The sequence below is a fragment of the Fringilla coelebs genome (assembly GCF_963513975.1).
Source record: "Fringilla coelebs genome assembly, chromosome: 14".
Taxonomy (NCBI): Eukaryota; Metazoa; Chordata; class Aves; order Passeriformes; family Fringillidae; genus Fringilla; species Fringilla coelebs.
This window is the reverse complement of record NC_140040.1, coordinates 13,579,195-13,604,724: the sequence shown is the minus strand read 5'-3', so window position 1 is coordinate 13,604,724 and position 25,530 is coordinate 13,579,195. Positions and strand designations below refer to the sequence as shown.

Sequence of the window (25,530 nt, the reverse complement as noted above, 5' to 3'; positions counted from 1 at the left end):
TTCCTTCACCCTTCTGTATCTACAAGAGAAGCAGAAGACAAACAGCAGGAAGAAAAAGCAATCTCAAAACCTAAACAGATGCTGAAGACCCAGAAATGCACGGTGGGAGAGCTCTCTTGTAGAGGAAATGAATTAATTAATAGATGTAGCATCCCTTGTCCTGTGTGCTGCATGTCAGCCTGGGAGGAGGAAATGCTGCTGTGCAGGCCATGCTGCAGGAACAGTGAGTTGCAGGCCCTGATTTTCTGCAGAGGGGAGAGAACCTGCTGTTGTCTGCCTCCTCAGCTGCTCAGGTTGTTCCTGGGAGAGATCTGGATTTGGCCTGTGAGCTGCCAGTTGAATTCTTCTATGATTTAGGCCTGTGATACAAAAGGAGCCCTAGAATCAAAGCATCTACTGCCATGTTTCATATCTGATACATACCATAATAAGTAAATGCAAGCTTATGACCTTCCTATTATTTTGAACAAAATTTTGAAGAGTTCCCATCAGAAAGAATATCCCTGTAACAACGATAATCATCTGCATCCTTAAAATGACAAAGCAATGTCCTTGAAAGCCTATAAAGACAGACACTCCTGTAATGGTAAAACCTAAAAAATCAATGCTAAAATGCTCTACAAAGTGTAACAGTCAATACCAAACAACTCAGCTTCAATGCTACGAGAGAGAGCACAAGAACTCTGAACCAAGACCAGCCTATTGCCCTTAACAAGCCATTTGCAGCACTTCAGATACTGAGCTATACACACCAATACACAGCTGCAGATAAATCGTGTACTACATACAGCTTTATTCCAAAGTACATTATATCCCAATCTGGTACCTTCTGACCAAAGTCATCTGCAGGAAAGGGAGATTTAATAAGGCTTAACACCAAAGAAAGACTGAAGACTTATTTTAGTTTTATTTTAACATATTCCTTTGCAATTAGAATTAAATATTTACTGCTAATTTCATACATCTCTCATGCTGTCAGTTTTAGGGTAGTTCATTTAAAGTAATACCAGGGACATCTAAATCACCACTATCTTACTCCAGACATTCAGAATAATTGAATTTGCCTCTGGTTTTTTAGATTTGCTCAATTACAAGGTGCTCATCAATCCTTCATTTAAAAGAAGTCCTCTATCCAACCTTCCTTCTGACAAGTGACGACTAATAATGATTTAGGAAGAGATAATTTGGTCAAATAAGAGTCCTTCCATATAAAGGATTAATATATATACATTAATTTAAAACTGAACATGAACACCTAGAAAACTTTCTAGAAGTCTATCATACTTAAAAGTTTTTTATTCAACTTTCCATTTCCAGCTGTTTTTTGTCTCCAAGTTTCACTTACTGTTATCAACAGTAAAGTCAACTTGGCCAGTAAAAAACATTCCCTTTGAATAAAAATGTATTTGAAAGACTTAGATTACGTATTTGTAATGCCAGATGCCAATTACTGGTGTCTAATTGGAAACAATTGTTAAACAAAATTCCTTTCATCTAATTAGATGGGAGATAGTTGCTTATAAACTCACATGCAGTACTTACAATTCCAATGTTCCCAGAGTCAAATTAAAATCAGCATGTGAAAAAATGAATTCATTTAGGTAAGACAGGAGGTATAGCTGAACCAATTACTAACTACTGATAAATCCCTTCACCTATTATTATTCTATATACACACACAATTTCTAATACAGAATTCATGTATATATCTAGCCTGAAGAAAAACCTGTGGACTTGAATTCTAATGTGCAGGTTTTGACTCAAGTCAAAAGTTACAAGAATTCAGACTGAACAGATACATATGTAAGGATCTACAGTGCATTTAGCACATTCACCTGTTGGAATTTATTGAGTACCTGATGGAATTTATTGAGTCTTAATAAATGCTCAAAAGGTTCAACCTCCCCCAATACCTGCAACCACAAGTGAGACTCCTTTTTGTTGTTTCTGGTAAGGAATGTCTCTACACTGTCAGAATATTACACAGTGTAATTCCAAATCAAAGGATTATGGCAGGAGATGAAACAGCAGAGTCTTATAACAGCTGTGGCAATACTTGAAGCCATTGATCATTTTCCTGACACGTCCACTGGGCAGGACACTACACCAACATAATGCCCAACTGTGGTATCTTTATTTCAGTCTTTTGTAGGGATTTGTAAGGATTTGATCTGAAAGTATTTTCCTGAATTGTGATGGAGGCATATAATTGATTTTAATCCTTTTCTTCCATTATCATGTATTGGTATACCTTCAGATGAACAAAATTGTTTCTGCTTGCTTTAATTTCTTTACATTACAGACAGCAAGTAGAAACCAGGCTTCCTAAACGATAGCACAGATTGAGGTCAGGAGTTTACAAAAATGCTTTTATCATTTAATCACAGTAATCAATCACTGAAATTAGATCTGTAGATGTAGCATGAAAGGCTTCAGAGAATGAAATAAACAGCTTGATCCAGAAGTGTTTAAAATCGATTAAATAAGGTTTTCATTTTAATTTGCTCTAATTTAAGGACAGCTTTTAATTTAATTCCCGCACTGTTTTAATTCTCTCCAATCAGTGACCCAGTTATACATTTTAAAAGGAAGTATTTACTTAAGTCTCTCAGAACCAATGAATTATTATTGAATGTGACATTTCATGGCAAGAGTAAAGAAAGTGACTTTTGCTCCCATCCCGAACTACAAAGCATGCTTCCATTACTTCTCTACAAATACTGGATAGATACAATGTTAACATGCAATGTATTTCTTGATTTTTAGGTTACTTTACTCTGTTTTTGCCAGAATTCCTCATTTTTTTGAACCTCCTTTTTAATAGCTTGTCAAATCATCTGCCAGTACTTTCAGTCCTTATGCCTTATTGTGTCACTCAACTTTGATGTCAAGTTTAAAAATAATTTTGAATGCACTCAAGTGAATAAGCAAATAAATTCAGAAGCAAGGAGAATAAAAGTCTATCACAGTAGTTCATTGCAACAAGACATAGCTGACTTCTGGGCTTCTACAGGACTAACTATTTACAAACTGTTTAATGATTTTACATGACATTACATTGCTGTTATTATACTCCAGCCAGAGGCTCCTAAGACTTAAAACAGCTTCAAGTACATTTTTGAACTCCATACATCTTCATGCAGCCCATCCAGCTATCAGGATATACATGACAGTACAGCTCAAAACAGAAGATTTCTGAGGCTTAGGCAAAAGCAAAGACAGCAACTTTACAGTTCCCACGTCACTGTGCTACTTTGGCAAAGGGAAGGCTGGTTCTAGCTTGACAGTCTCTGTTTAAAGGCTGCTGAATAGAAGATGCAAAGTCCCAGCTGAGGAAAGTCTGGAGTGAAACACCTGACATTCAGGGCCTGAGTGCTTTAACTTTGCCTGGCAAGTTCTGGGCCCTAACAGCATCACCTCCTTCTCGTCTGCCGTGTCTGAATAGAAACAGCTGCTCTGCTGTTATTTTAAGGCTCAGAGGTACAGACAGAGCTCAGCTGCTCACAGCCTTGTCATGAATCACATCATGTAGGCTGAACACAGGCACGCTACTCTTCAAACTGGGTCATTTTTAGGTGTGCCACTATCTGAAGAGTTTTAACACAAAAATGTCAGTGGGTGACTCATGTTCAGGCAACCACTAGAAGACCTGAACTGACTTCTTGGACTTCAGCACCAAATTCTCTTACTATCAGAAGCATTGAAGAGAGGTCTTCACTTGTTTTCCATATTGAGTGTACATTCAAACTATGAACCTGCACCCAAGATCATTCAAAATACCATGTAGAGGAAGATAAAAAGTACACCTGTACGAGAGACTTACTCTGCTTGGTAATGCATTAGTGCAAGTATTTTTGAAGTAAGGAAGACACGAAGCCTTGACAAAGCATGGGTTAAAATGCCTTTTACAAGTGATGACATGAAGCAAAAGGGAACAGCACAGATAAGGTTCCATCTCTGCAGACATGGCAGTCAGCTGTGCAGCACAGACAGACTGCACTCACGTGCACACATCCTGGCTCTGCCGAGCTTCCCTGGCAGTGTGGTCTCTAGGGCTCTCAGCTTTCCTCCCAAGTAAACAAGTCTATTCATCATCCCTACTGTCAAGCAGAAGCATGTTCACATGCAAACGTGCTGCTGCACTTCAAGGTAAAGATAAGGACATGCCAGCAGAGCATCCCCAGGTGCCAGGTGGGAGCTGCCCCCAGGCTGCTCTGTTCCCATCAGCCGGCAGCACGTGCTCAGCAGCTCGGGAATGCACCTACTCAGGTCAGCTCTTACATGGATCATTGACTCCTCTGTGTACAACAGGCTCCCTGAGAGCATCCCCACATGCCCTCTCCCACCTAGCACCAGATGGTAGCAGTAGAAAGTATTGGGAAAGCAAGCAGTGAAGAAAAAAATTTTAAAAAAAGGAAGATGAGAAGATTATACTGAAAAATTTAATAAGAAGGGTTAGAAATTTCTTTTTTGAGGGGCTTGGGTGTGTGTGTGTTATTTGTTTTCAGTTCTCTTTGATAATGTAAAAATCACTGGTAAATTCCTGATCCTCAAAAAGGGCAAACCACTACTGACTGCATTTTCCAGCAGTCACCAGTCAGTGCTCACTCCATGAGACAGCACAGAACAGGTTCCCCAGCTCTCAGCAGCCTGGTGTTACTAGTCAGCACTGACAGCTGAAGTCAGGAATTTACAGAAGATGATGTGGGGAAGGAAAGCCCCTGAGCTCTGGGAGGAGTGCCTAAGATGCTGCCTCATACTCCAGTCTCTGATGGAATTCCCCACCCAGAGTCCCAGTTTGAGCCTATACAAGTATGCATTCTGAATGTAGCATGTAAATGCACACTTGGGTTAACAGAAAACACTTAGCAGAGATCAAAAGTCTTGTTCACTTGATAAAATGAATGAGATGCACTAAAGTTAGTAATTTCTATGCCTGATGATTGAACATGAATCTGATAGCTTTATTTCTAGGTTTGCATTACCTTCCAGAAGTGTTCTTCAATATAGCAAGTGCATCAGGGTAGCCATCCATATTGTAATCTCCAATGTGAAGTGTAATTGGAAATGAAATTTCTGCTGAAGATTTGTCATTTTGATATGGTACAAAGCCCCAGACTGTGTCTTTATTTCTGAAGTCTTGCAAAACTGGAATCCACTGTAAAGTAAAAGAAAAAAAAAGAACAACTAGGTAAAGAAATTAAATTTATTTATTTAAACAATGTAGTTCTGTTTAAAACATCTGACACCACTTCATCAGGATTCTTAACCATTCACAAGTAAGGATTATTTCCTAACTCTGTCACCAAAAGAAAAAAATAATTTGAAGTATTTTTTATGCACTCAGTTATTCCAGAACAGGAAAATATAGTTAAGATTGTAAGAAGACAACCAGAATATGGAAACATTCAGGAACACCTTAACTGAAATTCAGGCTCGCCTGGAATTTCTACTAATCTTTAAATGTAGGTAAGACCAAACCATCAGGCCCATGAGATCCTGAGTCTCTTCTTTTCCCCTGGAATTGCAAGGCAATGCAATAGGCATCACTAAAGCTGGAGGATGGATGCAGCCTCTTCAGATTTGTAGCCAACACCAAACTGCTGGATACTGTCATATGCTGCAGGACAGGATGGCCATTCAGAGGGGCTCTAGAAAGGCAATGGGCAAACACTCAGCTACAGACACCCTGCCCTGGGGAGTAAAACCCTGCACTGGCACAGGCTGGGCAGTGCCTGGCTAGGTACCAGCTCACCTGAGGGAGGGCAGGGTCCTGGTGAGCAGGAAGGTAAAGCTGGGCACAGCAGCTCAGGCAGCAAACCAGCTCTGCACTGGAGCTGCTGCCTGTGCTCCTGCTCAGGATGACCCAGGACTTCTTTTAAGACAGCACTTGTTCATCTGCATCTGGATTCTGTGCACAGTTTTGTGCCCCACAGTTCACAAAGGATTTGAGAATGCTGAGTGTGTTCAGAGAAGGGTCAACAAGATGGTCAGGCACTGAGTATTTCCTCAGAGACAGGCTGAGGGCACAGGGACTGTGAGAGCAGAAGATTTAGGCAATCTTGCAATGCCTGCAAGGAGCCAGCTGAGGAGATGGAGCCAGGCTCTCTGCTGTGACACATGGCAGAAGAGCAAGAGAAAATGGTCAGACTGACACGAGGGAGGTTCTGACTAGAGATAAACAACCTAATTAAACAGCAAACGAGGCCCTGAGAAGTTGCAGGATCTTTGTCCTTGGGGGTTTTCAAAATCTGACTGGGCAAAGCTCTAAACAACATGGTCTGAATTCAGTTTGCTCCTGTTTAAAGCAGAAGGCTGGATCTCCTAAGGTTCATTTCAGCTTGAACAATTTTATTATTCATGGATATTTAGAAGTTCAAGAGCTTCAATTCCTCCCTTATATCCCCAGAAGCATCAGATACTGAACTGTTTGATAAGAAATTAAGATTAAAGTATCAAACTGAAACTACAAAAGAAATGCAAAGTATAATTTCTCCAGGACAGGAAATAGAGTGCATCTACACTTACTTTCCAAAGTACTGCTGAGGTGCTAAATAAAAGTTTATCTTAATTAAAATCAAGGTAATTCTGCAAGTTAGTATGAAGCTGAAGTGCCAGGGTTAACATTTCAATGCTACAGAAAAATACATCAGTGTCATTTTAAAAGTCAGAAGTAATTTTATATGTCAACTAACTGACAATGCCTTCAAAAGGACAGAGGTGTGCCATCTTAAAGGATCACTATCACTAACATCAAAAGCACTTAACAGATCTTACATGCCTCTCACCCAAGCCTCAATTTAGCTGTTTCAGGAACCGGAATCATATCCTGCCATGGAAAGACTCCCTTGCTGCACAATCCAGTGGTCAGCAACATTCCTGCCACATGGGAATTGTGTGTGACATCTGACTGCTCCCTTGGGATCACAAACAACCACAGGCAGAGGAGAGAAGCCCCCAAATGGCTGCAGCAGTGCACTGAGGTGGGTGCTGTGTGCAGCCCAGAGGTGGCTGAGAAGCCTGGGGCAGTCCTGCCTGTCACTGCACACACCCAGCATGTGCCATGGCTCTGAGCTGAACCCTGACCTGCAACACCTGCTGCAAACTGCAACCTGACATCAAACACACCTGGACCCTCACACCCACCGCATGCACATGTCTAATTAGTTACTTGGAGTTGCTGAAGGCTTGGAAAAATCTAAGAAACAGAAAATAAGGACAATACTCTTACCCTGAGCAAAATTTTTCAGAGGGTTGGATTTCTTAGCACTTACTTGTCATGCAGAAGACAGATGAAACAATATTATTGCAAAATAGTCTAATTTTGAAAAACAATGATTGAAATCAGAACCATGAAATATAATAGAACTTTTACTTTACATGGTATCATTCACACAGTCATTGCAGTAAAATCCAATTATATCCATCATATACTTTCTAAATGTTCCCAGGTACGGTAATACTATCTTAAAGAGACAAAATTAAAAATGAATTTTTAGGTCGAAATACAAATTTGTTTCTCTTTTTACTCTATTCAGAGTGATTAATAGAATGCAATTTCACATTCCTAAGGTTTACAATAAGATACAAAACAACAGGTGAGCACAACACCACCTATTGCTACCAAGCATCAGCACCACTGACACCACAGAGCAAATCCATCCCTGCCACTGCAGCAGCCATGGGACTTTTCCCAAAAGCAGCTCTGTAACATTCCAGAACATCAGCCTTGTTTGATGCATAACCAGATCACATCCCTGCACCAGCTGTGCCTTACTGACAGTTTAAACTCAGAGTAATCCATGCTTTTGGTGGAACTCCTTCTGTAGATTTCTACTGCAAACTCCACTATTGTGTAATGTAATGCAACATTAATTGTTCCTGTGCCTCGGGACATATAGTTAAGTACAAAAGGCAGAAAAATGAAAATGTGTTTGTCAACAATTATAAATCTCCTGCTTATTTTGTATTTGATAATCCAGACAAATTGCTTTATGCTTCATATTTTCTGTTTCTGTGTTACTAGGAAAAGACTAAAACTAATTTTTTAATTTCTAAGATAGAAATAGGAGGGTATAATGAGGACACATGAAGCTATTTTTTCCAGTTTTCTGATCATATGATTTCTCCTACACTGCTCAAATGAGAAAGACAAAAAAATCGAGTAAGTGTACTTTAAAAGAAATTTTAAATGAACACATAAAATTCAGTCAGAGACATCAGATTAACTTCTTTCTTTTCTGTTAAATTCTTCTGCATAGCATCACTGCTAACATCACTGAAAACATTTATATAGATATTTTGGATCCTTCAAATAAGGATTTGTAGGATAATACAGGAAAAATATTTAAGTGTTTGAAAATTTTAAACTCTTCAAACATTTGTTTTTCAGGAAGTAGAATGGAGAATGCTTTCCTGCTCTGTGAAAACAGCATCATTTTCATTTTGAAAAAGATGTGGGGATTTGAGAAAAACGTAAAGCTCATTGCAGTCACTGTCAATGGCTCATTTCTTACAAAGTCCACACTCTGCCATACATTGGGGAAGGCACTTCTCTTGCTCAAAAGACTGTGAGCTGGTCTTTGAGCCCAGCCTGTGGGATTAACATGTTTCCATTTTTAAATTATGGACAGAAACCCAGGAAGCACAAAACCCAACTCCAGCCAGCTGCTGCTTCCCGGCCACAGAACACAGGCAGGATGCCAGCTGTGAGTCACAAAGTTGGGAAATTAGTAGCCCCTTCCTGGCCAATACATTTTCTGGGAATGCCAAAGATGAGCATCAGGAGTGGCCTGAGAGAGCTGCCCCAGCACCAGAAGTATCACAGGGCTCCCTCTCTCAGTTCAGCTGCACACAACAAATAACTCACAGGATTTCAGCATGCATTAGGCTTTCAGTGCATGGAAAGGGCACCTGAATCCCTTAACAGCTGAGGAAATTACTGTGCTTTACACCATTAACTTATGGTGTTCAAAGCCCAGAAGGTGACAATCCACAGCATTAGTTCAGAATGACAGAAAAAAGTAACCAAAGGAATAAAAGTCATGTTTTCAATGCTCACAGCCCCCAGCTGCTTTCAGAAAGACAAGCAACTTAGAAATGATGAGAGGATCTTGCAGAATATGACATTTATAAAAACTACAGCAGCTGAATCCATTTCCCCCTTTAAACTGTTACACAGGAATGAGGAAAAACTTCTGCCACTGACTGAGTGCAGCTGATAATCGATGCTGTCACCTCCCTCTCTAGCCTAGAGAATGACACCAGGAAGACCTGGGCTTTGCTGCAGGATGCACTGCTGTGTTCTACTTCAGACCTGCTCCATTTCCAAGAGGAACAAAGCTATAACCTTTCTATTGTACAGAAAAAGGTTATAAGAATCATCAAGCCCACAAAGAAACTCTCAGATGAAGGGACTGAAATAATAGTGTTTGCCTCAGGAAACAAATGAAAAATCATACTGAATACTTGGCAAAATTAAAGAAGAATTAGTCATCTCTAAGAATATCACAGTATCTTGAGTTCCTACATTAAACAGTACCAAGGACTTCAAAACATTTCCCAGATTAGACTGTAGCTATTGCAGGTGAATTTAAAGAAGTCTGAGGTGTCCTAACACCTGCCACAATCTGAAACAGCATATAGGATTCCACTTGGATCTGACAGCAATTCTGCTGTTGCTATGGAAACATTCACATTCCTTTAAAACCTTAGGAGGTCTGTATCTCCTTAAGCCACTCGTGTATTTTGTTGGCCTTTACTTCTGCTCCATCATCTGAAAGAAAAAAATCTGAGATATTCCTAACCCTTAACCCCCCCAACTAGTATCACATAAATTAAAACCTATAATGGAAGGTTAGCCTTGAAATAATTCTCCTGGCTTGGCCTGGCTTTCCAGTAGCCATCCAGTTGGGCCAAAGACATAATGAGAAATATCCTGACAGGCAGGATCTTACTGGTACAACTCCAAAGCCCAACATGCCATTGCCTGCCTCTCCTCAGTGTAACTTTTAGAGCCACTAATTGTACAGATGTGTATTTCTGACTTTCATGCATTTCATCCCAAAGCATCACACACCATCATGGAACTGCAGTAACTGTTTCTCATTTGGTTTTATCAAATTCAACAGCAAAGAAGCAGGAGAAAGACAGAACCAGGCCCAATAGGCAAAGTGTTTTTCATAAGACTGTAATCTCATTTGAGGTCTTCCAGGTTTGAGATCAGTTTCTTATTAAAAAAAAGAAATTCTGAAAACAATAATTTGTTGCTACACCTTTAACTAAAAAAATAAGCCACAAAACCCTACTGCAAAAACAAAAAAAAGACAATGGAGATACAGAGTCTTCTATTTTTTCAATAATAGTCTTGCAATTTCTCAGTTTCCCACAGATTCCCCACCAGTTCCACAAGGGATACTATCCCCTTGTTGAAACACATTCTGCCCACTACAAGGGCCCATTATTATTTCCCTCAAACTGTAAAGTGATTGCTAAACAGAATCTATTCCAGTCTGTTGCCACGAAGTTTATGTTTATCATTTCTTACAAAGAGTAACTGATTGAGTCAAAGCTTATCATCTGACCTCACAATGACCAAATTCAGTGAAATGAGAGCTTTTACTTCCAAATAAATATAAGAATTGGCATATTTGAATAGATTTCTACCTGAAGGAAGCATGCAACACATGGGAAAAGTTGCAGAATGAAGACATGATACTTTTCACTGTTTCAGAAGTGAAAACAGAAAAAGTTTCAAAAGAAAAAAGCTGCATCACCTCCAGATGAGTGCAAGAAAAGAGTATTCCAGATAGAATTCTTTAAAAGGTTAGACCAGAATAAGTCATTATTGCATGCCATTTGATACTGTCATTTTTAATTAAAGTCATTCTAAAAATAGGGAGGGAAAATTGCTTTAACGTTTCTAGGTAAGTCCAAATACTGTTTAATACTTTTTTTCTAGCAGGGTGAGAATCTTTAGGATTCTTTGCTGTTTAAAATAAAGGCTCTTTCACCAAACCCATATTTTTTCAGATAGGGAACACACTCAATAAAGTCCTGTGTATAATTAAAGGTGAGGAGATTTCATTTCTTTCCTGAAGAATTTCTATTTCATATAATTTCATAAACACAGTACTTTGCTTTGTCTTTGCTATTCCAAATTCACATTACCTGGTCCAGTCCCAGCTTGGTTAGGTAGATGGCACTTCTTTGACATGTTTCATCTTCACAGACTGGTAATAAATGTTCACTTTGTCCATCCCCATCTGTCAAAGAGAAAAGAAAAAGCCTGTCAGCTTTGTATCTGCAAAACCAGAAACCCTGTTTATATGAAATAATCAGCTGTGAATAATTTACACCTTTTTATATGTGAAAAATATAAACTAGACATAAACTAGACCTGTTCAAAATCCTTAACCTAATAATCTGTCTTTTGTTTGAAGATTGCCTTTGCTAATGTACTTTCATCTTGACCCATAATATTGAGAGAATTTGGAATTTTACTGACATACTGAGAAGAGTGAGTCCTTAGTAATTTAATCCCTGTGTTCAGTTGGGAAAAAAATTACCTTTAATACCAATCCACCATTACAAGTCCACCATAAAAACTTATTTAATTTTCTGAACTAGTTTTAAACTCTTGCACTGTCAGCAAGACTTTAGGAAGAGTCATGAGTTCACAAGTAATATCTTAATCTGTACTTCACACAAAACACAACACTGGGGAGTTGATTAACACAACGGCTAATAAATCCCAGGCTTACAGAATTAGGCAAATTTGAGTAAATTACAGGTTTTCAAAAATGTTCTTTAAAAGCCTTTAATCCATGTATTTCCAAAACCTTTAGCAGAATAATGACCTTTTAATATTTAAACAAGCAATGACTATTTGCATCTAGAGTTCTGACACATAGAGCATAGAGTGGGGAAAAAAGTAATAATTTACTGTCCATTATCTACTCCAGGAGAAATCTCTGTGTTGCCATGGTGACCTCGCAGCCCTGCCTTCCTCCCAGGCCAGCAGGGGCAGCTCCCTGGCAGGGCTGGGAGGGCCCAGAGGGAGAGGAACACGAGAGCCAAGGGGCAGCAGCAAGAACTGCTGCATGGAGAGCCCCACCAGAGCCACAGCTGCCTTGCCATGACATGGTACCCCCAGCTCAGGCACATTTCAGGCAATCCACTTCTCCAGCCCGTGGAATCAAAGCTCACAGTGTAAAAACAATTCACCTTTTCAACTTCCCCCTTAGGCTGTACAGTTCTGAGGAGCTGGGTGTTTCATTTGAGATAACCAGAGTGTTCACTGTGAACACTGAAACGCAGAGGGGTCCTCATCTGGCACATTAATTACTTGAATCATTTCCACCACTGGATTCTATATTACACCTATAAAATATTTCAGGTTACAGCCACAAACATCCTCTCAGTCTGGCTCCCTGACAGCTGCTTGGCTATCCCACAATAAATGAAATTTGTACTGGTGTGATGTTTCAGAAATGCAGCTTATGAGCATGCTACAAACTAGATTTCTGTATGAACCACAAAGGTGCTGAGAGCACCAAGGGGCCTCAGGCACATCTACTGCTTGGTTTTGCAGAAATCCAAACCAGCTTATTTAGGCAAGTGGATTTTGTAAACTTGCTTGATGAAATCTCCTGAGCTAATATGCAAAAGCCAGATCATTTGCCTGTCACTGAACCCCTTATTCATTTTCCAGTCCAGAACTGGCCCCAGCCCAGAGGTCCTGTCATACTTTACCAGCACCATAAGAAAGCTTTCTCAGCCTGCCAGCCCATACTTCAGTGAGGCTGCACTCCCTCTGGGGGTGTGTGTACATCCATAGCTGTGCAGCTGCATTTCTGGGTCCCTCCCTTATTTCATCAGCAAGTTGGGAGATGGAAAGGAGGGTTATAAGGGGAGGAGGAGGGATGAAAATATCAGACTTCCCCAAATATCTCCAAGTGATAAAGCCAAACTTTTAGTGGCTTCCTACATCCCATCTGCCTCATGAATTGCTTTACCTCACCACCAAAGCCCTCCCAAATCCTCATGGCAGCTCTCTTCTCCAGGATAGAGAATTTAGGATGTGAAGTAGCCTAGGTGATAGAAATCCAGTAAGTTCACATCCAAAGAGACGGGAAAGGGAATCCCCATTCTTGAACAGAGAAATCAACACAGCAACTATTGAATCTGTCTGAAATCAGCACCAGCTTCTGAAGGTGCCTGTTTTCCTTCTGCATCATTCAAGAACAACAATTAAAACATATTATCATCTTGAATCTTTGATTGCATGAACAGATTAAAATGCTGTTGGACTACAGTTTTTTTCTAAACTTAAATGAAAGAAAGTGTTCAATTTGCAAATTATAAACCATGGGAATATTGAAGGATTTGCTAAAGTTTATTTAAGTTGCAGAGATATATGTTTTCTGAATATAAAATGTAAATTAAGCCCTAACATTTTAAATACATTTCCACAGAAGTTTCAGTCTGAAGTGATTTTAGAAGTTTTTCAATAACACACAAGGACAAAGAACCACCTTCCTTTGTTTGAGAAAGGGACAAGAACAAGGATGTTCTCATTTTAAATTATGCTATGGAGCAGAGGAGAATATAAAATGTTTGATTCTACTTATACTGCAAACATTCATCTTGTTATACCAATAACTCAGTTTGATAGTGTGTGTAGGAAATGCTCAGAGTAGGGCAGGACATTGATGAAAACACCCTGGGAGCTTTGAGGAATAACCAGTCCATAGGACAGGAGGGAGGCACACAATTACACACAAAGCCATCAGCTTCCACATGAAGGTGCTGTAGATAAATTACAAGCTCAAGATTTGATTAAAATATCCAGTATGATCAAAGAATGAATAAATACAAATATGCATCAAAACACCACACCTCTGTCCCTGCAAACTGAAAATACTATGATATCTATTCCATACTGGAAGGCCAGAGTTTCCTGAATTCCTTTGACCAGAAGATAAATGGCCATTTACATAATTTCTCTTACAGGACCATGTTTTCAGCTGCAATTTCTCTTCAATTCTGTGTAACAGATGTTTAAGAATCCAGTAGTTAAAAAAATAAAGTTCAGGATAAAAGAAAAATATGTTGAAAATTTACAGTACAGTTAAAAAAAAAAAGCAAGATATATTTTAAAAATAAATTTTGTCAAAAAACATCCTGAAAACATGATGAGAGGCCATTCTTAAGCTGACACAACTCAAATTATTCTTGTATCCATCTTACAAAAGTTTCCCAGATAGAGGTATCCATACTATGGAGACTGGACTGGTTAGCCTGGATTTTCTTTGTTTGGTCTTTATTTTCCTCTTTTACACTCATTCAGCTGAATTTAAAGATCACAAAGATGAGATATAAAAACAATAGAATAGAGACAGAACAAATGTTAAACTTAAAAGGTTTCAAGTGAAGCTCCAGCACTGAACATGTAGCTGTAAATAGGACATCAATGAAACAAGATTATCTTCTGAGTTGTAGCAAAACAGTTTAAGAAAATCCACAATGAGTCAAATAGTATATTACAGAAAAGTAGCAATCAAAAGAAGAAAAGCCCAACATTCTTCATCTCCATCATAATATTACATCTTATTTCTTTTCCAGTTTTTATTTCTAAAGCACATCTTACAATGTAAAGATCCATCTTTTATAACCAGAAATAAAATGCTTCCTGCATTTCTGAAGCTTTTTCAAAGACACTGTGAAACCAACAAATCGATACAGCAGCTTTTCCAGTTTTGAAGGAAAATATTTCCTTCTTCATCTCTACGTGATTCCATCTTGGAAGCACCTGCTGGAATGCAAACTACTGACCTTGAAGACCACACAAAAAACACCCCCAGCAGTTGCTAACTTAAGAGCTTTAACTCCCTAACAATTTCACCTTGGATCCAAGAAACACTTCCTATCTTCATGCCTGGTTTCAATCCCAATGTAAACAAACATCCTTCAGTTCTGAACTCTCATCTTGAAGTTAAATTCCTCCACAAAGGAAGACAGAAATTCAAAGGAGTATCATTAGCACAACTGATCAGTGCAATTAGGTATGCACAGGTGACAAAACATGCCCTGGTGACAATGGCTGGATGATTCCATCACACCTATTCTGGTTTCAAGAATTTATGAAAAATACCTTGCATAGCATGTCTTTAATAATCTCCTTCAGCCTAAGTCTACCTAGGAAACAGAGGTCTCCACCCTCTGTAATCTTCACTCAGTTCCTGGGGTCTGCTACTCTATGCCTTTCATTTAAAAATGAAATCTCATTCCAAACTGGTGGAAATTTTATTTGTAATTTCAATGTCATTTGCAGCAGTAGGTGTGTCCAAACACTCCAGACTCCAAATGTCCTGTGCTAGTAGCACTCAGCTTGGAGCACCTTTGACAGAGAAACAGAAACTCAACTGTTAATGAGCAAGTTCTCTACACATGATTCTGGCTTGATTGTGATCCAGCATAACTCCATGGTTAATAAAGATCAAGTCTTGTAGGCAGTGGAAAGGGCTAGAAAAAGAACAGTCCTACGTAGTCATCACCTGCAAACCTGTCCTTATGTCTAAATATGTAAAGACAAAATTAGAAGTCTTATTCCATGTGAGAAATCATGTGAGAATCATTACTTACAACTGCCTGTTTGCTGTATTTCTAACAAAAGCCAGGACAAAGAGCTCTCTTTCCAACACCTTGCCCATGTTTGCCAAGTGCTGGCAGCCCAACCCAAGCCCCCAAAGCCACTGCCTGTGCAGTCCCTGGAAGCACACCTTGCACAGACAGGCTGTGTGACAGACATTGCTGAGCTTTAACACTGATTGTCAATGTTCACACAGATCAAGTATTTTCAATCTGTTCTAAAAGTAAATTTGAATGGGAGAGAGCAAAAAAAACCCTTGTCAATCAGATTAAACATAACATAATGTTATTAGAATTGTTAGATGCTCCAAAAGCAATACCACGGTACTACAGTCTGAGAACACATTTTAAACTGAATTCACAACTAGCAAATGGTCAAAGGAGCTCCACACAGAAACTTCTTCCCAAACCCAGAGGTATCAGAGAGGTGCTTATAAAACAAACACACTTGTAACTTACTTAGCATGAGTAAACCCAGGCAAAAGACACTCAACCACAATGTTCAAATTCCTTAACAAACATAGAAAAAGGTGTCACAAAAGTGCTCTTTTGCCAGCAGGTTCAAGACTGTTGGAAAGTACGTTGCAAGCATGAATCTACATGGGCTCTGAAAAGAAAATGGCACCTAGGGAAATGACAATTCTGTGATCACTCACTCAAAAACTGTTTCATAATACAGCAAGATAAAGTTGTAGCTATGAAGAACAAGACAGCTTTCGGTGGGTGTATGATCTAAACCTTTTTAATTTAAATGCTCTGTACTTTTGCTGCAGTGTAATCTTCTGCTCCTTTAAAAACAAAAATGGAACCAACGTTTTGGGGTTATTCTGAGATCAAAGACTGATCACTGTAACTTCTTAAAGTTCTGTTAAATAGAAAAGAAGTTGTTTTCTAGTAAGTTGGGGGTTGGGCTTGATGATCTGTAGAGGTCCTTTCTAACCCTATTTGGTGAAATGGAAATAAACTATACAGGCCAAGAAAGGTCAGCTTTCATACTCTGAACATAAAAAGAAGAACCTCCATGTACCACAAAGTTCTCATTCATACATCTCTCCCTCTTGTCTTTGCCCAGTTCTCAATATCCTCTCTCACGAGTCTTCAATTTTCAGTTCTGAAGAACAATAAGAGGAAAAAGAAGAAAAAAGCCCTGTCAGGGTTGTACTACAGCAATACCCTTCTGGGGCAGGCAAGAAGCCAACAATAAGTACAACTGAGTTTGATATTCAAATAAAATAAAGGTTTGTTTGAAAGCTGATTATCTTAAATTTATCTTCTCAAGTAATTAAATCATTAGAATTCTTTTGTCACTCTGTGCCTTTAGGTGCTCAGTGAGATGGTCATGACAGAGGCAGTTATAATAAATTACTAAGATAATTACACATTATTAAAACAATCAATGTCAGCTGCCTTTAGCAAATGTGAATCATAACTTCAAAAAAGAGCTGCAAAAAGCTTTTACAGATGATTCAAAGTTCTGTGGACATTAAAGAAATCCTCATAACCCTCTCCTTCACAGTAAATCAATTCTGATTTTAAGTCCTTCCAAAGAAGCCATATTCACAGCTCCACTGCATTGAAGCACTTAAACACAGCGTGCCAGCAAACTGCACAGTGAGACTTCCAGGCTGCACCAGAGCCAACAGTGCAGCCTTCTGCCTCAAATGGAAATTCCAGCACTAGCTGTGATCCAAGCAGGGAAAAGAAACTGCAGCAAATACAATGTGAACTGCCCCCACACCACACAAAATCATTGCTAAAATTCCTGGGCTGTTTCTGCTGAAAGCTGCTTGTTTCACATTAAAACAAAACTCCCAAGCCTGGCTGTACGTTTGGAGCTCTGTGATGTTCCACATGTTCAAAGCTCCCATGGCAACAAAGCTCCAGGTGCTGCCAAAGGAAGGGATGGATAGCACAAAGCAAGACAAGCCACTGGTGGAACTGCCTTGGGTCAGCTCAGCCTGGGTCCTCTCGTACCAACCGTGAACAGGGCCAAAGAAAAATTCAATCCTGTGAAGTCGTTCAACAAGGAGCAGATAACCAAGTGACACATGCAGCACTACATCAATTTTATTGTTGGAAAGAAAGAAAAGTTCTTCTTAAGTTTCAAGCCCCTTTGACAAAAATTAATATGAAGCAACAGCAGTTATTTTCCCAGGAGATAAAGACCTTGGCAAAATACGGGAACCTGATTTTCCCCCCTCAGAAATTGACACTGTTTGGGAACTGCATTTCAAACACTGAGGTATCACTGAAGAGCTTTGCTGGTTACAAATTAACAAAGAAGACAGACTCAGCTCCTAAATACACTTTCACAGACTCAAAACACAAGTGCCAATTACTTGGTATTTCTCTATACACTGCTGCTTCAGAAGTGCATCTGGTAGTAAAAGAATCTCTTCCATAGCTAAAGTCTCTCAGAAGGCTTCATTTCCATTAACTTTCATACCTTTTTCACCCAAACTGATCCCAGTAAACCCAGCTTTCCTCATATGCAGAGCATTTCACACACTGAAGTATTGTCACCCTGCATCTTAAGCTTCTTAGAGAATCCTTTCATTGACTACAGGAGCACTGAATATTTTCACAACACAGTGCTCAAAGGAGAATGCTTTTCTTAAGGGGTTATTTACCAAAATGTACCATTAAAATTTCCCTTTGATACACTGCTACTGCATTTGAGGATGCAACATTCTGAGGGGAAAAAGAAATTCAGATGTTAGAATAAAGTTGACAGACAAAATTAAAAGGTACAAAATAAAATGCAACTGCAAGCAGAAGAGCAGTGCATTTGAACTATATTCAGCTGCAGGATAATTAAGGTCTACTTAAAAAAAAAAATCTTTCAACAAAATGCATTTGGCACAGTGCAATGAAAGGTTGAAAAACCCCCAAAGGTTAGGCACTATGTTATCTTCTTTAAACATAATTAATTGGCAATAATGAGCTATCATTTCCTACAAGGAAAGTGATAATTACTACCACATGTCATACAAGTAGTTAACATACATGAAATAGTTCAATTACTTGGTAGGGGGGAGAACAGAGAGGATTCTCCTAGGATTATTAGTTGGATAAGTGGATTTTAAATATGAGAAAAAATTGAGTTCAGGTCTCTAAAAGACTTTGATGGAACTTTAACAAATCCAACCCATGTTTGCTCAAAAAGCATAGCATAGCTCAAAAAGTGTGCATAGCAGGGGTGAATGCAAACTTCCTACAGAAGAGAAAGGGCAGCAGCTAAGAAATCATATGGTGCCTAAAAAATAAAGGACTGGGTTGGCTAAAAGCTACCTAGAGAAACGAGGAGTTGTGCCGTATTTACTTATGAGGACACCATGATCAAGTTTGATTTCAAAAAGCCATTTTCACTCTCCTTTAAATACAGGCCAGAACGAAGTTCTTGGCCTTAACTAAGCAAAATCAATGACTGATTAATCAAACTTTCACAGTCTCAGATACCAAAGGATGATCTTAAATCTCTGCTATCCAACAGAACTAATCACAGTTAAATACCAATTACAACACCAGTTTCCTATAGAAATGAATTAATGGATCGTATAATCAGCACAATATCCTGTGCTAATCATTTCTGACTCACTACTTCGAAAACATGTCATTAATCTTTAAATTAATGAGAAAATAGCAGGTTATTGTGTCCAAAATATGGTTCACATTCATCTAAGGCTATAAAAACTGGTCATTTTCATATTGTCCAATTGAAATCCTTCAATTTCTTTAAAAATATGACATTTTCCTAGTAATTTAAGTGACATTTAATGAAACTCTCTATATACTTACAAGTATTTATCAGGATTCTAGACAACATCTATGATTTCCTCTAAAGACAGTACAAGCAGATCTTATAAAACTCCTCTGCCAGCTCACAGATAACAACAGTGCAGGATTAATCATTTTTGCTATAGCAACCACTGCACTGCAATTACCATAGTGACATGAGAAGAATAGGAAAAGTAATAATGAAGAGCTCTTACTTGTTTGGAGCAATGTGGCAACTAAATAAGTGCAGAATTCTCGAGCGTCCAACTCTGCTCACCTTAATCAATTGAAATGCCATTTGTAATAGATGTCAAAAAGCATTTCTGATTTATTTTTAAAAGGGCAATAAAATTTGTCAATTGTTCCCTGTCCTTTGATCAGATTGATGTACAAATCACTGCTATCATGTAACAGGGGGAAGTGCTACTTATTACAGAGGTTCCAACTTAGCCATGAAGTGTAACGTCTACTCTATCACCATAAATGTATTTATATATACACACATCCTTCTATGTAATTTTCCATTAAAATATATACACATACACATATATATAAATGTACTGGACTTTCAGATGCATACAAACATACATTTGCATATTTTTTTAATTAAAAAAAAAAAAATCTTTATTTTTTTCAGTACTTCAGGAACACTTGGTACTAAGATTATACCAACATCTGTGCCAGCTTCTCATGAGTCACCTAATTGCTGGTTTTTCCAACTCCACTTAGCCAAATAATTTATACTTGATAGCTGCTGTTCAACGTGCTTAGTTTAAGAAAGGAAATCTTACCCCAAATTAGTTGCTTTTGGAAGTTCTCAGTCAGAATCTCATACAAAGCTCCCCCCTTTTTTCAAATGACTGGTAAATACTCATGGCTGGAAAGGGTACTTCAAATAAAATTTTCAGAAGCAGGAGAGAATGTTAGACAAAGTGATCTTTTGAAAGAATGCTTGTTTTGTTAAGAGGCAGGTGTGATCAGTAAATCAGAAGCTTGCACTGCAGCAGTACAAGTAAGGCACAAGCACAAAGGTGGGTGTGAGAGGGAAGGCAGCAGCCCAAGGGGCAGAGCCCCAAGCTCGGGTCTGGCCTGACAGAGCCCAACAGACACACGGTTAATTCATGACAAGTGGCAGAGCAAAAGCAGAGAGATACAGAACCCTCTGAGACCTTTAGCAAATGGCAAAGCTGGCACATCAGCTGTGAGGTACAGAAAATGTCAAGGAGGGGAAGAAAAATAGAGGCAGGCAACCCAGAAGTAAGAATGTCAGAGGCTTGTGCTGTATTTTGAACATTTCTAGTGCCACTGGCTGTGTCCCCGTGCCAAGAGCAGGATGCCTGTGGCACAGCAGAGTGTGAGTGCACAGCACATTCTGCATCATGCACAGCTTGACAAAACCTGCCAAAGGTAGAAGGCAGCACAATCTTCTAATATATCTCATCTTCCATTTCATTGTGGTATTTTGATTTGCTGTGCAATCAGTGAGCCCCATTATAGATGGCCACATTATTCCAAACTGCAAACCATCATACCTTAACTTCCTTTGACTTACAACCATTATTCTGTCAGTTTTGAAATGGAAAACTGAAAACAGGAGAGGTTCAAGTCTGACAATCCATTTCTAGTAATGCATTCTCTTTAACTCCAGCTCAGCACAAGCAGCTGTATGCTCAAAGCCAGCATTCTGAAGTACCTGAATGTGAGCAGACACAGCACAGTGGGTGAATGCAGGTACTGTGCCAGAGCAGCCCACTCATCATGGGAGATGCTGCCCCTTTGTTGTTGGGCTGGTACAGAACAAATCAATCTGATGATAATTAGCAGTGAGGGCATTAAATAAGGGTGCTGGAACTCCAGCCCAGCAGTCCCTGAGCCACTGCCCCTCCTCCCAAGCTCAGCTGTACCAAACCTCTGCCCTGCCATAGCACTGCACACTCCATTTAGCCACACAGTCAAAATTTTAACTTTAACATTGGAACAGTTCCACTTCTCTTTGTGAAGATATCCCAGGGTTTATTGCAATTCCATTAATTACTATGAATTTCTAAGATGTGATTTTTCATTTGGGCTCATTAGCCACCTAACACAGAGATAAAATTATCCTACATTAAGATAGCTCTTCACATTGCCATTGTTAAAAACTTATAAAAAATTTCTATTTAGTACCTATTAAGACACATTATTCAGAACATCAGCTTGGAAAATTATTACAAAAGACCCAGCACACTTGATTTTTTTAACTGCAAAAACTGTATTATTCTATTCTTTCCTTCATATGTTATATAGGTAAGTATTCAAACTTGAAGATAAACAGTAAAATATTTAATTAAAACTTTGCCAAAGATTTTAGAAAACGGGGCAAACATTTCACAGAAGAGCCTGGGGCACAGTTCAGGTTCTAGCTGAGTTCATTTCCTGTAGATCTGATCTAAGAACCATTGCCTATCCAGCACAGGTGCCTTGCATTCACAGGTCAGCCTCCAAACACTTGTAAGTGGCAGTACAGAGCAAGTTAGTCACACTCTAAGAAGTTAAAAATTGTCATTTTCTTTAAAATAAGTTTTTGAAGGAAATGTTGTCAAACAAATATTGTTTCAACATTTGAAGACAGGGTCAGTCTCATTGTAACAAGTGTTGTATAAATACAATAAGTTGTTTTTTTTAAGATGTTATTTACAGTCAATTATGTCAGCAGAGTCAGGCCTGCAACACTTTGCCTCTGGTTGGAAAATTGTTATTTTAGTGCATAGAAAAATAGTATTTTCTGCACTACAAAACCAACATGCCCCATTCTCTGTAACATGACAAAAACATTGATAAGCCACAATTGACTGGAAAGGTACATTCTAATAGAAAAATACAGGCTTTCACTAACCCTTGCAAAAATAGATTTACATATAAATTACATTTTTCTCCTGTCCAAAAGCCTTCCAGTATTTTCAATTACAACCATTAAGATTTCACCATGTTCCAGCAATTTTTATTCAAGTAATTTTATTTCATTTAGTCTTTATTAGTTTGTACAAGTGAAGAATTTAGAAACGTCTAATCAGATAACGTTTTCTGAACAAGATTAGAGAAAATAAAATTAAAATCATGACAAATAAAATAAGTGTCTGATAAAATTAAGTTTAGTGTAGTATCACACCTCAAAGCAACAAAAATTAGATACATGTGAGGCAGAATGTACTGGGATAACCAAAGCTGAATTTGTAAATAATTATTCCCAGACATTTCAAGGTTTACAAACAAACATAGCACATTAAAGAAATAAAGCAGAGAAACATAAAAGCCCCATTTGGAGCTAAACACCTTTATTTGTTCTCTGGTGTAACCAAAGAACAAGTAGCTAACCAAAACAAGAGAAAGCAACACTCAGGGCAGTATAAAAGAAGCAAACTCACCAAAATCTGCAAACACAGACTGTCCAACGACTTTGGCACCACTGGGCATTTCCTTACTTTTTCCAACTTTAGAGAAGTTCCCATCCTAGGAAACAGGACAAGGATGATGGAAATACTGAATTGCAGAGTAAGTGATAAAAACTCATTTTTGAACCAAAGAAAATACAGTTCACTAGTGAAGGGCTTTAGCAGATAAGAGATGTCTCAGCTATGGCTAAAACTGCTCTCTTCATAAATTGGGACTGAGTTTTTGCATTTCTAAACCTCCTGGATTCTTGTGGAAATGCATCAATAGTAATATTCAGATACAATTTCCATAAATTTTGCTATGCTATGAGGAAGAGATTGGATTATTTCAGCAACATTATCTAAATGATAATTAAGTGATTATGAATACTACTGTGCATCTTTGCATATTAACATGTGATTTTATAGACATATGTAATGTATAACAACACACCTGCATAAAAATTAAAAATAGGGTCCTGATTTGCTTTCTAATTAGGAAATAAACTGACTTTCTATCAGGTCTGGCTTAGAACTTGTTTTATTTATCTAGGCCTAGAGAAAACAATAGTCCATTATACCATCAGAAAGATAAGAAGTGCTGGGTCTCTGTGTATCACAGAATGGATCACAGCTGGCACAAACCCATTTGAAGGTGTTGAGTTTTTGCAGCCATGGCAGAGGAGCCCTTCCCCAGTCACTGCCATCAGCTCAGCACAGTGCTCTGCACACAAAGACCCAGCAAGGCACAGAGCCAAAGGCTTGGGAATGGAGCAGAGTTATCCATATCCAACAGGACTCACATCATCTTGAGTTTGCAGATTTCACTGCAACTCTGGACACAGTTAGTGCTGTTTGTACTGCATGTCTGACTACACATCTTTACCTTGGCATATCATTTATAATGATTCTGATGAGAAAAATTAATATTGATGCACTTCCATGCAGTGAAATAGAAGAGACCCTTAGTTGGCCCTACAAGCATCTCTCATGTAGGCAAATATTTAGAAAGCATTTTATAGTGCATTAATGAAGGGAATTACTTTGTTCTGCAAAGAGCAGTTTACCAACTTTTAATAGATCAGTTAAGGTATTTGTAGTTTCATACATATCTTTCTAAAGATAAGCAAATCTATCAATACAAAATGTAGAATGCAGGATTATATTTAGAATACGACTCCAAAATCTGTAAAAAAATTCAAAAAAGCCCACTAACAGGACAAACAGCTTGTGTACTTACAAACACTCAACAGCCAATGATTTTTAAAGTCTACCTAAAGCTGTAAATACAGGATTCATGACTCAGTGCTTTCATTACTCTTGCCTGGGAGAAGATGGCCAGGTTATCTCAGACAAGACTCTGTTCTGCAGTGACTCACTGTGGTCTGCAGGATTCATTTCCAGGCAAAAACTCATCCTTTAATAAGAAACCCACTGAGCACTTTCTATCATCATTAAAAAGTGAACTTATAGCTCTAGTCCTTTTGGATAACAAGGTACAAAGGATGCCCCTGGCCAGGTTAGACAATACAAAAGCAGAATCTCAATAAATTATTAATCCCTTGATCCATTCATTACTCCTCATCCCTGAATTTCAGTTATGATAGTTAGTTAACAGGACTTGGGATTTACTCAAATGTAACTTGCACATGTATTATAACAGCCAGGAGTGACATTTTGAACCTCTGTCCCAGAAAATCCCATCCAAGACCTAGAGTCATGTATCTAACAAAGCTCACTTAAAATTTAAAACAAAAATCTTTCAGACAGCAAGAATAAAACCAAACTGATCAGTCATCTATCTATAAATCTCCATAAATGTCAGAAGATAACTCCTTTGGGTTTATAACTTGTCTGTGTTTCAACAGAATGGTTATTTGTGTTTTCTTTCTTACCTTATTTACCCATGTCTCAAACTGAATGGTTTTGGAATTTGGTGATGTGGTAAGGAACAAATCTGTGAGGAAAATATAAGAGAAAGGAGATATTTAACAGTAGACTACACACACAAGTATTTGATCACTTAGTAAATATACATAATTAAAAAATATGACCTATATTTTAGAAGTTATAAATACATTATATTCTAGTGATATATTAAGTAAGAAAGACTAAAACCACAACCCTCAAAACTATTTTCATGTCTGTACTCGTCTGTATAAATAGATATCAATAAATATCAACTAGCCTTTTATTTGGGATATGGTGAATTAAGCAACAGATACACTGCTGACAGGAGAAGAAAAGTAGATGGAGAAATATTTCTGGCTTCCTATACACTAAAATTCTTTAAAACATCAAAACAGTGCAAAATAGAGCTTCAAAGGATTTATCTGGCAAGGCCTAAAGAGAAGCTTATTTACTGCCTTTTAGAAAAGTCCCCACATGAGGAAAATGGGAAAAAAAAGCTTTTATTAAAAAAAAAAGTGAATGTGGAAGAATAAAAAAAAAATTTAAAAATTAAGTCCAGTGTTAAGAAATCCAGATTTAAGAAAACTGCTCCTTAAGATTTAAACACCTGTTTTCTTTTTCTTTGTCTCCTCCCTCCTTGCAATTTCAACTGCCATTCTTTGAGCTAGAACACAATGGTTACTTTGCATGAAAAAAAAAAAAAAGAAAAGAAAAAAAAAGGAAAAGAGAATATTAATGTTTTACCCTGAGGTGTTTTACTGAATAAGCAGTTGGATGGCTG

The 25,530-nt window shown here is 38.3% G+C and overlaps 1 protein-coding gene across 1 annotated transcript in view; it reads right to left on the bottom strand.

Moving 5' to 3' along the window:
* Window positions 1-25,530, bottom strand: part of ITFG1 (integrin alpha FG-GAP repeat containing 1) — a 71,641-nt gene that overhangs the window by 24,119 nt on the left and 21,992 nt on the right. Inside the window, exons 7-10 of the mRNA XM_084215297.1 lie at window positions 24,734-24,795; window positions 22,833-22,917; window positions 11,170-11,264; window positions 4,986-5,158 (exon numbers count right to left, since the gene is read on the bottom strand). Of these exons, the coding sequence (XP_084071423.1) occupies window positions 4,986-5,158; window positions 11,170-11,264; window positions 22,833-22,917; window positions 24,734-24,795 (415 nt within the window). The remainder of the gene's footprint in view (window positions 1-4,985; window positions 5,159-11,169; window positions 11,265-22,832; window positions 22,918-24,733; window positions 24,796-25,530) is intronic.